Source organism: Egretta garzetta, unplaced genomic scaffold (genome assembly GCF_000687185.1).
Source record: "Egretta garzetta isolate BGI_Z169 unplaced genomic scaffold, ASM68718v1 scaffold27, whole genome shotgun sequence".
NCBI classification, from domain to species: domain Eukaryota; kingdom Metazoa; phylum Chordata; class Aves; order Pelecaniformes; family Ardeidae; genus Egretta; species Egretta garzetta.
The window spans coordinates 1033964-1049308 of NW_009260400.1; the positions used below are offsets into that span (position 1 = coordinate 1033964).

Sequence of the window (15345 nt, forward strand, 5' to 3'; positions counted from 1 at the left end):
CTTTCTAGAGTCAGGTGCACCCTCTCCAGCCCAACACGTACTTGTGGAAGAGATGGCCGCAAGGGAGTTTACGTGCGGACTGCATGGAGTCCCAGCAAATGGCACAGTCATCATTATTGACTGCTAGCTCCTCTGGTGTTGCAACTGCAAACCTACAGGGGAGAAAAAGGAAGAGACAGAAGTCATGATTACAGCAGCTCAGCATGGCCTCCTGTCTAGAGAATCCCACATTGAGGAAACTTTATCCTCCACGTGAACTTTTCCTTGGGAGAGGCTGGCCAACAGGTTTGCTATTTTTTCCATAACTAGAACTCATGCTGCAAAGGAAGGCACACACACGCATCCCCCCCCCATGCCTTTTTGCAGGCACTTTTTTTTTTTTGCACATCTCTGCATCCATCTTAGGTTCAAAAAGGTTTGACTTAATATCTTCCAAGAAGTATGATCATTAGGTCGAGAACCTCAAATTATAACCCGTATGGATTTGGCTTATGTAATTTTTCTAAATGAGCTTTAATAGCTGTACCCATTAAGATACCTTCTCAGGATCATAAGCGTTATGGCCTGACTAATTTTGGCCTCAGATTTTGCCAACCCCCATCTGTCTTTGATTTTTTTTTTTAAACTGCAGTACCATGCAAGCAGCTTCTACATAGTACCCAGACATGGACAATATAGAGATGAGTGGTATAACAATATTTCACAGTACTGCTGGCATGGAATATACCTGAAAAACAACTACACAAATGCAGGGAGCTTGCTGCCACTGGCAGCTTCAGGAGGAAGCTTGAACATGGTTCTTTCAGAACAATCAGGATGACAAAAACACATCAAGTCGATCAGACAAAAAGTCTGAGACACTTGCACTTTTGTGAGCAGCTTAAAGGGGTTTAGTGGCCACATCTTACTGAAAAGAAACAATGCATTGTGAATGAACTTTATTATGCAGCTCTTAACCTGGTATTACTGCCATTAAATGACTTTTCACAAAGAAAACCTCAGGAATTTCCAGAGAATTCAGTCTTCTCCATCTGGACTACAGCAGCAGGCATCAGAGCTAGTCAGCCCCACTGAAGTCCACAATGAAAAAGCCCCACTGAAGTCCACAATGAAAATGATACAACGATGTACAGAAAAACTCCCTGTTGCTCTTAAAATTATTAAGGACATAGCTGAGTTATGAAAACATTAGATCAGAGATGCAGTAGTATCTGGCACAGTACTAGGTTTAACAGGCCTCTCGATTTCTCTATATTGCCTCAGTACAGGGGGACAGACTAAAGTCATCCCAAGGCGCTCTCAGCTCGACTACAAGTACAGAGTCTGTTTAGAGTTGGCTTCAGCTTTAATAAATGCAATCTTGCAGCTGAGCAGGTTTTAATTAATATTTTTATTTCATTTCAGGCAGTAACCGAATAGTATGGCCTAAGAAATAAATGCTCTTCATTTCATATCACAGCCAAAGCCAACCGAAACAGGCAGAGCTCTGCAGAGCTTATGTCAACCCACGAGGGTGGTATACAAGAGAATACAGGAGAAGAAATACTGGACAGGGGGGTTCACTTGTTGCCAGTAATAATGCTATCGTAAAAGTCAATCCTACATACCCGTTATAAACCAGAAAGGCTGTCCTAGTAACAAATGAAATGGATAAAAAGATAGTGTAAAGACTTAAGAGCCAGATTTGCAAGACTGCATCTCTCCAGTTTACACCATAACATCATGTATCAAAGAAACGTAAAACAATCCTAACTTCTTCACCAGGATCCTCTCTCTGAGATCCACATCAAGATCCCGGAGCAAATAAGAGGCTCACCTAGCTTCCATGTTTCCAACCACACGCAGGTAGTTCTTGTGCCGCCGAATTCTTCGTTGAACCTCGTGAAACAGGTAGCGCAGCTGCATGAAAATCACCAGGCTCGCCATTGACAACCAGATATTGCCAAACAGCTTCAGAAAAAAACAGAACAGTGATCAGAAACAAACACCACGGGAAATAAGAGGCAGCTACAAGAAACTGCATCAGGTCTTAAAAGAAAAAGAAATCAAGAAACCAGCACTGGAGAATTTTTCTCTTGTTGAGACCATTCAGACTAAGCACGCGTGTTCACAGGTATTACTATGCGTTACATCTTCAGACACAACTTAAGCAGCACAGCATTTATAATAAGGATAAACTGTATTCAGTCCTGTTCAGCTTAAATGTCCCCTGCTGCCAATGAAAATAATTCAGTCTGATATTACTCAGTAACAAAGCTAATGAAACACCTTTTAAACAGATAAGTACACAGTACTAATACTCCATAGCAAAGTTATTTGTGAGGACTCCAATTAAACAGGAGGAAAGAATGCCAGAACCCCCCACGCTATGTTTTCCTCTTTATTTAAATAACTTTTCTGTAATATTCCATTCCTAAAATAAGCAAAGCAAAAAATATATAAAATACATATACCCAGTACCCTTTATTTTAAGGCCAGTCTATCCGCTTAACATTATGTCCAGTATTTCATACCAGCATATGAATATGATGCATCAAGTCCAGTGAAAGCAAGGTTAGCTCCATGACAAAATCCGTGTAGTAGACGTAAGTGCCTTTGCCTTCCCACGTTCCTTCGTGGTTGAGATCCCAGAGATGAATTACATACCTGCAAGAGCAGGGAAATTAACATTATTCAATCTTTTTTTTTTAAATAGCATCTCTAGCATTCAGACTATTTTATCCATTTTTTTCAAACAACTACTGGATATGGATTCTTTGCCCTTCCTAAGCCCAGTCTGCAAGAGCAGGGAAATTAACATTATTCAACCTTCTTTTTTTAAATAGCATCTCTAGCATTCAAACTATTTTATCCATTTTTTCAAACAACTTCTGGATATGGATTCTTTGCCCTTCCTAAGCCCAGTGCCCACACTCTGTGCTTTCCTGGGGGACTTTTTTTTTTTTTTTTTTAACATTACTGGTTTCAACCAGCAACATTTTAAAAAGGCAAAAAGCAATCAGCACTTAGCCCATACTGGCATTACAGATACCACCAGCTGACAGAGAAGTTGTAGCATTTGCTAAAAACTCCTGCATGTACCGAAAGCCAGCCTTGGGATTATAGTAACTGCAGACCCACATTTTTCAGGTGTTTCTCAGGTGAGGCATTACAGCTTGGTGACAGATCTGAAATGCCTGGACAAAGAGGTTCTGTGCTACCCGTCATGTCCTACATATGCATACACATGTGCATTACCGATACATACGCATGCTACTTTTTCAAAACAGAAGTTCTAGAGATAAAGATCTTGAAAGAAATCCAGTAGAATGACATTTAATAGCATATATCAACCCTCATACAGCAGCACCAATCCATTTTAATCCATGCCTCAAGCCATTAGCACCCACTAAAGCTATCCATGCACTGCAGAATTCATGCTTAAAAATAGCACAGGCTAAAGTCAACCACCTTTGCCCATCTCCAAAAGTGCATTTGCAATTCAACAAGGTAATTACATACACCTCTTAAATCAACAGGCTATATGTGCTACCTTCTTGAAGAACCATCCTGCGAAGTGTAAGGTACTCACCGTAAAATCACATGAGCAGTTCTGACTGTCACAAGCAGAGACTGCAAAAGAGGGGAGGAAGGGGGGGGGGAAAGGTGTATTAATGCACTCTGTCAGGGACAGTGGTCCTGAGGCAGGAGCTTAGTGGCTATAAAACAAAATGCATTTGTTGCAACTTCACAAGTCCTATGAAGCTTATATATGAATATGGAAGAAGTTGTTCTCAAACGCACGATGCTGACAGGCAGCCACGAGCATTGCTGTCATTAAGTCTCACTTTTCCCCCCGCTACCCAGCACATAATGTTTTTCGATTCTTATCATTCAGTGAGTGTTGAGACCACAATCCCACCAACTACCTTCAGGTGAAGGCAGCAATCATCCCCCTGCTCAAGAAAAATCTGAAGAACCAAGTAAGTAGTAACGCAAATTTGAGGAAGAACCATGGAAGCACTTTCAAGTAATTTTTCCCCTTTGCCGAGATGTGAACACGGCAAAAGTGACTTCTCTCTTTAATCACCCTTGCCTCTCTAGGCTAAGTACAGAGAAAAAAACCTGAATATATCAGAAAGCATAAGCAGATCAGAAGCGTAAAGACAAGTCACCAGAAAGGTTGGTTTCCAGAATACCTAAACCACATTTCCACAGGCTCTTATCTAAGAAACGTGGCCCCATCACCTCTCTCTAACCTGTGCCCCATCCCTTCATTGTATCCTCCCAGTGAAAGAAAACGGGGCAGAACGAACCCCTTCAGAGGCTGCCCACACGGCCCTGTAGTCAGCAGGGGCCAGTCTACACCAAGATGCAGTGGATTATAACCAGCAACTACAACCATTTCTGTAGGACCAGTCCGATGGTATGCCTTCAGTCTGAGCATTAAAAGCAGTACAGAACTATCAAAACCACAAACTTCCCAATATAGCATTTAGAACAGTTGGTTTGAATAATTTTTTCCATTTGTAAAAAGCATTCTTAAAATGCTTCGATGCGTATTTAACCCTCCGTAATATCCAACGTACCTGCCAACTGTTTACTAGTTGGCTTTAAAATAAGCATTCTTGTGACTATTTAAACACCAGCGCAAACTTTTATCCAAATAAGGGCTTCAGGATAAAATGCACACATCATTCAAATAACACAAAAAGAGTCAAGAAGGTAACGACAAGTCATCTTAGCACGGTGTTCTCTTCTCATCACAAACATCTTTCATTAAAAAAGTTGAAATTGGCACCTCAGCTGCTCCTGCGAGGCACATTATGAGACTCTCTTCTGTCTCCTGTTACGCCACCATGTGGGTACCGGAAAGAGACTGCACCTTGTTCACACGAGGGGTTTCTGGCTACGGAGAAACTTTGGGCAGACCACAGAGGAAAAGTAAACATGTCCAAATTTCTAACTGTGCAAGTGGGGAAATGGAATGATTACCTGAGCTGCTGGATGGATACGGCACTGAGCACAGATCTGTGCCAAAACCAGTACATGGGCCATAACGTCTCCAATAAGGAAGACATCTGTCAGGTAGAGATCTGAAGAGTCTAAGCTTCACAATTTTAAGTTAATGTTGCCAAGACATGATTTATACTGGATAATGCTGAGGCAGTGAGATCATCACAATTAAAAGGACAAGCTAGCGTAGACTGGGTCACGGCGCTGGTCTCTGGTTCCTCCACGCTTTCCAGAAATGCATTGCAACATTGTGGCATGAGAAATACCTCGCAGAAAGGACAACATTGCATCACAAGTTACACAACTCCATAATGTGGCGTTCTAAACGTACAGCAGGACGCTTTCAGTAGTGACAGCTCAAGCGTTCTTGCTCTGCTCTACTACACACAGACTTACCCTCCGTGACACTGGCAGGTCCTAGTCACGTCGACCAGCACACAACTGGAAGGCACCCAAACCCTAAGATAACTGATGCAGCATAAGAAGCTGTACAGGAAAATATACTGTTATCTCTAAGGTATAATTCTAAGATTTGAATATCACTATCGTTACACGGCCTCAACTGAGATGCATGAAACAGGATCAGAGGATGGCTGCTATAGGAATGGAGTAATTCCTTCCCACAACAAAAAAGGTGCAAAGATAGACTGGGCGTTACTTGCTAAACTATAACTCTCAAATACCATACATTAAGGCAAAAACCCCTTAATGTTTACTCAAAAATACAGACTGTCCTTATTCAACCTTCTCTGGGCGTTTGCACATTTCACATCCATCCTTTGTAGGAAAGAAAATGCTGACAAACAACACAGGACAAGGGGAAGCCTAACTAAAACCCGAGAAAAACATCCGTATTGCTTTATTGAAAACCCAGAGGCATCAAGCTAAATCAATGTTTGCAGAGTCAGGAGAGAGATGAATAGCCTAATGTAACTTAATGTAATTAAATACACGCTAATGGAATACATTTGGCAGGGTCCCTCTCAAACAGCATCACACAAGCCACCACCAGGAAAACATTTTAGCCTGCAAGATTTCAGGCTTTTTGACGAGAGCTTGAGGACTGCCACGAGGTGTCACTGCTAGTACCTGTGCCGTAAATGTTTCATTCCATTTACACAAGTGCCGGGTATTAAAGTCAAGGAAACTACTCATGGTCACCCGACCCATATAGGGTTCCGAAAGGGGCGAGATGCTAGACAATTTCATAGGAGGAAAGATTAAACAGACCAGAATTCTCTTGTTTGGAACAAAAGTCAGAAGGGGAACAGGAGAAAGGTCTAGAAAATAACAAATGGTGTGAACAAAAGTAAACAGGGAATGATTCTTTGTGGATTTTTGCCATAAATGTATTAGATGGTAGCCAGGGACATTATCAGACAGAAGATTCAGAACAACTAGAAGAGCTCTTTTGTGTACACAAAGCCAAGTTAAATGTGGAATTTGTTGCCTTTGGATACTGCAGAGGCCAAAGTATAAATGAGTTCAATAAACTATCAGACAACTTTCCAGAGTCCATCTGAGGCTATCAAACCCAACAGGTTTGTGCAACTCTCAGCTCAGCAACATCCTCAAATGCCAGCTGCTGCAAGCAAGGGTGGGACACCCTCTCCTATACATTCCTGTCCTGGTTTTGGCTGGGATAGAGTTAATTTTCTTCCCAGTAGCTGGGCATAGTGCTGTGTTTTGGATTTAGGATGAGAAGAATGTTGATAATGCACTGATGTTTCAGTGTCCAAGGTCGACTATACTCCAATGGAAAAAAGATATATTGGCAGCATATGAAGGGGTTTGAGCAGCTTCTGAAGTGGTTGCTACTGGAGCACAGCTCCTCCTGGCACCCTGACTGCTGGTGCTGGGCTGGGTGTTCAAAAGGACAGTCCCCTCTGCACATCGCGCAACTGATGCTCCGTGGAGTGAGTAGGCCGCACTGATCACACAACGGGCTCAAATAGGAGACCACAGTCACCCAGGAATCTTGGCAGTGATCATGGACTGGTCAGAAGGCAAAGATTCTGGAATATCACCAGAGGAGGAGGTGGCACGTGTTGAAGAGGCCCCACTGTACAATAAGCCGCCAGAAAATGGGAAGCAATATGCCCTGTTCACTGATGGGTCCTGCCGCCTTGTGGGAAAGCATACAGCAGTATGGAGTCCTATACAAGTTGCAAAATCTGCTGAAGGAGAAGGTGAATCGAGTCGGTTTGCAGAGGTGAAAGCCATCCAGCTGGCTTTAGATATTGCTGACCAAGAAAAACAGCCAGTGCTCTGTCTCTGTACTGACTCACGGATGGTGGCAAATGCCCTGTGGTTGCAGCAATGGAAGCAGAGCAACTGGCAGTGCAGAGGCAAACTCATCTGGGCTGCCACACTGTGGCAAGATATTGCTGCCTGAGTAGAGAACCTGGCTGTAAAAGTATATCACGTAGATGCTCATGTACCCAAGAGTCGGGCCACTGAAGAACAGCAAAACAGCCAGCAGGTGGATCAGGCTGCTCAGATTGAATTGGCTCAGGTGGATCCGGACTGGCAACACAATAGCAAATTATTTATAGCTCTGTGGGCTCATGACACCTCTGGCCATCAAGGCAGAGATGCAACATACAGATGGGCTCATGATCAAGGGGTGGACTTGACCATGGACACTATTGCACAGGTTACCCATGAACGTGAAACATGTGCTGCGATCAAGCCAGACAAGTGTTTAAAGCCTCTCTGGTACGGAGGACGATGGCTGAAGTATAAATACGGGGAGGCCTGGCAGATTGCTTATATCACACTCCCACAAACCCACCAAGCCAAGCACCATGTGCTCGCCATGGTGGAAGCAACTACCAGATGGTTGGAAAGATATCCCATGCCACAGTCCGGAACACGATCCTGGGCCTTGAGAAGCAAGTCCTGTGGCAACATGGCACCCCAGAAAGAATTGGGTCAAACAATGGGACTCATTTCCAAAACAGCCTCATAGACACCTGGGCCAAAGAGCATGGCACTGAGTGGGTATATCACACGTATGAGCCCACAAGAAAATCAAACAACTCAATGGAGTGTTAAAGACTACCCTGAGAGCAATGGTGCCTGGACATTCAAACATTGGGATACACATTTAGCAAAGGCCACCTGGTGAGTCAACACGAGGGGATCTGCCAACCAAGCTGGCCCTGTCCAATCAAACCTCTTACGCGCCGGTGAGGGGGATAAAATTCCTGTAGCGCACATAAAAAATATGCTGGGGAGGACAGTCTGGGTTAACTCCTGCCTCGAGCAAAGGCATTTGTGGGATTGCTTTTGCTCAAGGACCTGAGTGCACTTGGTGGGTGATGTGGGAGGATGGGGAATTCCGATGTGTGCCTCAAGAGGATTTGATTTTGGGTGTCACTGAACTGAATTGTATGATTTTAATGATGTATGTCATCACGTCTATGGTGGCTATATGCCATATCAGTGGTACTACAGCAAGAATCGCCCAGATTAATGAAGAATGAACTTAGATGAAAACCAAGCAAAGCACAATGATAATGGAACCACAAGTGGCTTCAGCATGCAACAACCCACCACCACGCACCATCTCTCCTGCCCTGAAGCCCTGTTATGGAGCCCAAAGTCACGGACTAAATGAACACAATGAACGTTTTATAGCGAACGATAGCTGTGTGCATATATGAGAAGAAAGGAAAAGTGATGGTGATTAATTGGAATGTATTGGAAAGTGTGGGACCTGGGCGTGACATAGATGGTATAGAATAAGGGGTCGATGCTGTTCTGGTTTCAGCTGGGATAGAGTTAATTTTCTTCCCAGTAGCTGGCATAGCACTGTGTTTTGGATTTAGAATGAGAATAGTGTTGATAACACCCTTATGTTTTAGTTGTTGCTGAGCAGGGCTTACACCAGGCAATGACTTTTCAGCTTCCCCTGCTCTACCAGGGACACAAGAAGCTGGAAGGGGGCACAGCTGGGACAGCTGACCCCAACTGGCCACAGGGTTATTCCATACCATATGGCGTCATGCCCAGTATATAAACCGGGGGAAAGCTGCCCAGGAGGCCGCTGCTTGGGGACAGGCTGGGCATTGGTCAGCAAGTGGTGAGCAATTGCATTGTGCATCACTTATTTTATATATTCTATTATTATTATTTTCCCTTTTCTGTCCTATTAAACTGTCTTTATCTCAACCCACAAATCTTACTCCCTCCCGATTCTCCCCCCCGTCCCACTGTGGCAGCAGGAGCGAGCGGCTGTGTGGTGCCGGGTTAAACCACAACAGTTCCCCACAAACCTCCTCTGCTGTCCACACTGCGGGCTGCGTGGATCGGTGGCTTGGCTAAGGACCATGTGCTCACGCTGGCTGAGACACTCCTTTGTTAATCAGCAGACAGAACAGCTCCCACTGAAATGAATGACTGAGCCCCATCCTGCAGCCCAAAACACATACGCCACCATGCAGCACAGTGCTAACAAGGCAACACGTTGGCACTGTAGCACTCCCCGATAAACATACCCCACACTGGTACGCGCCTGATACACCCTTCTGCCCAGCCAAGATAAGAGACACAACACCAATGAGACCTCACCTGTTAGGGACACTGACAAATCTTCAATACCCTTCCACTGTGTAATAACAAATCTGGCCTTGTGTATTCTTGTATTTAAGGAAAAGTAAACTGACATATTAAATAACTGAACTGCGGTGTGACTGGCATCACATAATCCTACTATCAGCTGACTGTTTTCTTTCCTCCTTACTAACTCCAAGCATGAATTCAAGATAGGAGAAGAAAAAGATAAATTGTACGCGCCACTTGTTATCGAAACTAAGGATGTGGTAACATGACTTACTTGCAATTATACTGGTTACCTCCCCTTTAAGATTATCCCTTCCTCAGGCAGAGTACAACCCTCCATAACATCAAAAACATACTGGTGTTCACACCACAAAGACACTGATGTTTACTCCAGGCTGCAGTGGGTTCAGGAGTGTACAAATATGAGTTGCTCATCTCAGCTGAGATGCATCTCCTTGCACAAACAGAAGCAAATCCGTGAGTATGCCTTAAGGAAAGATGTCCGTCTCATTCCTTTTTGGGAGGAATGAAATAGAAAATACAACCTCAAAGAAACAGGCCGAGGTACAGAATACATTTTCATGCACATTTTACACTCTCTCCCTCTCTCCAGCGGCCATCTCAGCTAACGCTTCTTGCAACGCTCATGAAGCACAACCATTATTTTTTCATAGGCTGCCATTTGATTTCAGCATCATCTTACGGATTTATCCTCTCATTCTCTTCTTCAGACAAAGAGTTTTTTGCAGGGTTACACTCTAAGGAGAGAAAGCACACAGATCTGGCAACTACGCTAAAACAGGCGAGGGCTTGCTTGCACCTGGAGTTTCTTCCTTGTGGGAAACTCAAAGAAAACCCACCGCATGCCAAGATACCCCCAAGTGAGGCGTGAAAAGCAAAGCAGAAACCCCGACACGTATGAAAGAAGTCTCACCTCTGCTGCCATGAAAGCCAACGTGTGCATGCCATGGGTGTAGCCAATAATACCACAGACAACTGCTAATCCACAGCAGGAGAGGAGCAGGGCTACGAGCAGGGCAAGGACTCTGATGTGGCTGCCCATGGGTGTGGTAGGAGAAAAGGAAAGCTGCAACACAAATACATAAATACATGACAGGTTTAAAGGAGTACTTCATCCACCCTGCCTTCCATAGTCAACTCACCAAACAAGTCCACATTCACGAAAACCTTTTGCTTTCTAGGATAAAACCAGTATCGCGACCTCAGCCACACAATGTAGCAATAAATCACAGAGAATAAAGCTAAAACCACATGCCACCCCAACGTCTCATTCATCTTCCTGTCATTTACATTCATCAGGCTTTTAAAGCTAGAAGGGATCATTAAGATTATTTGATCTCTTGTTTAGATCACCTGTGCAAGAAAACCATGGGCACTTTCTCACATGGTAGTTTCTGCATCAAGTCCACAGCATCTGCTTAGGATGAACATGCGTTTTAGAAAGACACCTAACTTAACATACAGTCGTTTGAGCAACAAGATTAATTGTTCTGCCAGGTTTTCACCTTACAGCTGGTCTGAATTTGTCCAGCTTTATCTTCCAGCCTCTAGTTCTTCCAATGTCATTTTATTTTGGAAGAGACACCTCCCCCAAAAATTTAACTTGCAGCTAGAGACTGCTGGACAAAGCCTACTGAAAACAGTTGTCTCATTCAATACCATCTACAGCACATCCATTCTCTAAACTACCTTAACAGCAGGCTGCACCTAGGCTGTCTAAATCAAAGGCGACCCAAGAGGAAAAGCATCTAGGTGGTCCATCCCCTTATTTTCAAGGCAGGAACGGGAAGAAGTTGCCCCAAGCTTCACTCTGGTCTGATTGATGATGAAGTTGACTCCCACGTTTTGTTTTTAAATTGGTTCTTTCTTCCCTGTTTGTATCTGGTTCAGTTCCACGTCCCCCTGAGAGTTTGACAAGGCAGATCACGCAAGTACCATTTGTCCAAGCAAAGAATTACGATACACACTTTGAATGCAGAAGGAATATAATAAGGATTTCTTCCCACATAAGCTTTGTTCTTTTACAGCTTTCTGAACATTAAAAATATCAGATGACTGCCTTGTTCACTTCTGCCTCAATTTTCCTAACCCCAACCAATCTAGCTTCAAGCTTAGTGCTTCGCTGCTTCCCAATTAACAGGCCTTACTGGACATTAATAAAAAAAATATTGCAAGGCACAGAGCTACCAAAAGGAAATTCGTGGATTCAATTTAGTTCAAACTTTTATTCCAGGACAGATGGGCTGAGGAAAATGCATGTCCATTACAGACATTTAAAGGCCAAGATTTACTGGTCAAATTCCAGTTCCTTCTTCCTTGCCCAGCCTTCCACTTCTGCATCTCTACTGCATTTATTCCTGGTGTTAGCAGAAACTAGGACACAACTCATGGAGAAAGTCACGCTGTGTATTGTAAAGACATTGGCAGTCGACATTTGGTAGATGTAAACGAGCTTGAAACCTGAGCACAGAATGCGCTTGCAGCCCAATACCAGAGGGCACCAATCTGAGGGATGTGCTGTTGTCGAGATTTCGTCACTAAGGAGAGCGATGAAGACACCTCACCAAGTTATGTAATAGTAATTACAGGGCACATATAAGGAGCAGTTTATCAAAGACAGTAAGTGTTCAGCTCCGTTTGTCTGATGGGAAAACTGAAGGAGTAAGATTGACGTTGCATTTTAAGGCGAGTGTTCGAAGCTAGCGGGAGGTGCACGTGTTCAGCAGCGCAGGGTGGGGAAAAGGTCTAAATGATCCATTTGGAATCTATCAGAAGCCAGCGCCTGAACCAGAAACAGAATTTTCATGTCCCGAAAGACAGCCCTTAATCAAAACTTACATATTCAAAGCGATCCTTGCAGAGCTGAACCATAAGATGAAGAAACACGAGTCCAGAGAACCAGAGGCACCACATCACCACTTCTTCCACTGTCTGAACATTCAGCACACCAAAAATGAAGATGAACTTGTAGAAAATGAAATTCCAGAATTTATCCTTGAGATGCTGTAAAGGAAGGTATTTGGTCACTGTAGCAAAAGCACTGACAATCCACACGCAGGGGAGAAAAGGAGGGAAAAAGAGAAAGAAAAACAAAAAAAATGTGGAAGTAGAAATGCAATGATATGTTAGCAAAAGCCTGCTGCATGCACATCTCTAACAGCATTTGTTACCCTTACTCAATTAAAAACATATTAGAAATATTAGTGGTCCTTAGCATCTATCTGGTCTTTTGCACCACTGCAGCATAGCCGTGCAACACAGTGCACAGCGTTGCTTCCTGCCATACTTCTAAAACGGTGCTTAGCACCAACCAAGCTTGATCTCAGCTTGACACTCAAGGAACTGCCATGGTTAGTTAGACAAGATGTCCCAATAGCCGAGCACCTTGCTTCCAAAAACCTGTCAAAAAGCACAGATGATTAAGAAAAGATGACAAAGTCTGCTCTTAAAAAGCACAGTGCCTACAGTGGAGAATGAGATGGATGAGCAATGAAAAAAAAAATTATTCCCACGCACTTGCAGTATGAAAGAAACAATATGATGGTCTCCAGCAGCCGAGAGCAAGCCAGCTTGTTGGGGATTAAAAAAAAAAACAAAAAGGAGGAAATAAAATGTTGTGTTAAAGAACACAATGAAGTCACCAGGAGTTTAGTTAAGACAGGCCCAGAATTCCTTCAAGATGCTGCCATTTTTGGCTCGCCAATATTAATAACCAGCTTTCCTTCACGGGAGAATTGAAGCATACTCCCACTGTCCAAGCACACATGGATCCACACCGTTACTGCTTTTTACTTCAGTTTTTAAAGAGGGTAGAGAACATCCTGGAAATTACCACTGGGTAAAATGCCACATCCTTATAGTTAACATGGACTGGAAAGAAAACCTGGCCCAATGCAGTTGGGGAGTGCTTTGTTTTTAATACACTTCACTCAGAGGCTCTATGGGGTATGAATCACAAATAACTTTGAGAGACCCAGGGCTATTAATGAAGCTTTATGTGCCGCAGTTCTGCACGTCACAAATCCTCATTTTTCCTAAAGAACTGCACTTACACACCCTTTTTTTTCAAACATATGAACACACTTCAAACCACTGCATTCACACAGAGCAACTTATGCATTTGCCTTTGTTTTTAAAAAATCAACATACACAGATGCTATTCAAACTGCTGCTGCTCCTTTTATCTTCTGCAGGATCCTGTTCTTAAAAAAACCCAGGCTTTAAACGGTCCTCCGGCCAAATTTATGAAAATGTTCTCACCTAGCCCAAGAGCAGAACTACACAGCTTGAGATTTCAGCCCTGCTGACCTCCTTTCCCTGGGCATGTGCCTGCCTACTCCTTCACAAACCTGAGGATGGGCAGCGCTTCTCCGGCAGTCAAGGCACAAAACAAGGTCCGAGAGGGAACTCCGACTTGCCAGCACCAATAACTATGAAAGACAATGGAGAAATGCTGCCAAGTGCAAACCGAATCCAGAAGAACACTTCAGTAAGATTCTGAAATGAGGGTGCACCTGTGAAGACCCTGACAAAGTTCATGAAGGAAGCGGGATTTTCAAGCTGACCGCAGGCTTATAAAATACAATAGCAACAATGAAAAAGAAAAGTTCCCTTCAGAAATAAACTGCAAGTTTGTGGCTGTGGATATCCTGGCTAACCAGGAAGGGTTTCTTGGGCAGATTGTCTTCTGTAGGCTTTTATTGGCCAGCATTCCCAAAACCGAGAAGTATAATGGTAAGACTTCAGCTGTTCTAAAATTCATCTTTCATGTGTACTTTCAAGCAATTCCATATAGAAAACCACACCGGTCGTATGCCAAGAAGTTACGAGAGACCACAGATATCCAAGGCAGCAAACGGCTGTCTTACCTGCCTCTCGCTGACACGGAGAGGGCCGAACACCATATACTGGATTAGCTTAGCAACCAGCATCAGAAAACAGCAGGCAGTGTTCACTAGTACCTGGAAAGGAATAAAAGCAGTCAGCGACAAATACTTCTGCCCTATTTAGGGAGAGAGAGAAAGGGAAAGAACGGGTCTAACAAAACCCACCATTGTTCACAGAAGAGTTTTAGCTGCCTTTTTTTTTTTGCGTGTGTGTGTGTGAAATTTAAGCCTGGCCTCTTCCAAGACACATGCAGTAGCTGATAAGTAACTGAACATTTTTATAGAAGTACTAACACAGTCACTTTGATCCCCCGGTAGATCCAACAAACCAACCTACCTCTTCACAATAAATTGCTTTATATGAATTAGCAAATCCTAGCACCAAGAAACACGGGGACAAAACTTAACAGATCACAGAGATGCTCATTTTATTTAACAGAACGGCAGATGAGAAAGCTCCAGTTTTAATCTGTTGTTACAGGAACAAGATCCAGACATTGTCACGAAACACAGTAAACAACGTGCACCCCTTCTGCAACAACACTGGTTAAACCTTCTGGGGAAAATGCTTTAAAGCAAAGCAGCAAGGCGCAGAATACACAGGCCTGGGCAAACTACTTCTCGCATTTAACAAAGACACTTGTAATTAACTTTTGCCCTGTGCAGAACACTAAAAAGGGGAGGCAGTGGGGATGATGAAGCAGCCTCACCCTGTCATTTCTAAAGGACATACAATAAACTTTTCCAGGGCTCCTAATTTAAGGTCCTAAGATCAAGTTTTAGCAGGCTGGAGCTGCTCAGTATATTCAAATATCAGCACCTCAGCCAAGCAAGCACACTGTAAAGCAGATGTCCAGCCTTTCACTGACGGTTCAGC

General features: G+C 43.6%; 1 protein-coding gene across 1 annotated transcript in view; it reads right to left on the reverse strand.

Moving 5' to 3' along the window:
• The window catches only part of AMFR (autocrine motility factor receptor), a 32989-nt gene extending 18446 nt beyond the window's left edge, over nucleotides 1-14543 (reverse strand). The window contains exons 1-7 of the mRNA XM_009643256.2: nucleotides 14451-14543; nucleotides 12421-12585; nucleotides 10496-10648; nucleotides 3572-3612; nucleotides 2514-2646; nucleotides 1817-1950; nucleotides 42-152 (exon numbers count right to left, since the gene is read on the reverse strand). Coding sequence (XP_009641551.1) covers nucleotides 42-152; nucleotides 1817-1950; nucleotides 2514-2646; nucleotides 3572-3612; nucleotides 10496-10648; nucleotides 12421-12585; nucleotides 14451-14513 — 800 coding nt within the window. The 5' untranslated portion in view covers nucleotides 14514-14543. The remainder of the gene's footprint in view (nucleotides 1-41; nucleotides 153-1816; nucleotides 1951-2513; nucleotides 2647-3571; nucleotides 3613-10495; nucleotides 10649-12420; nucleotides 12586-14450) is intronic.
• Nucleotides 14544-15345: the final 802 nt, after the last annotated feature.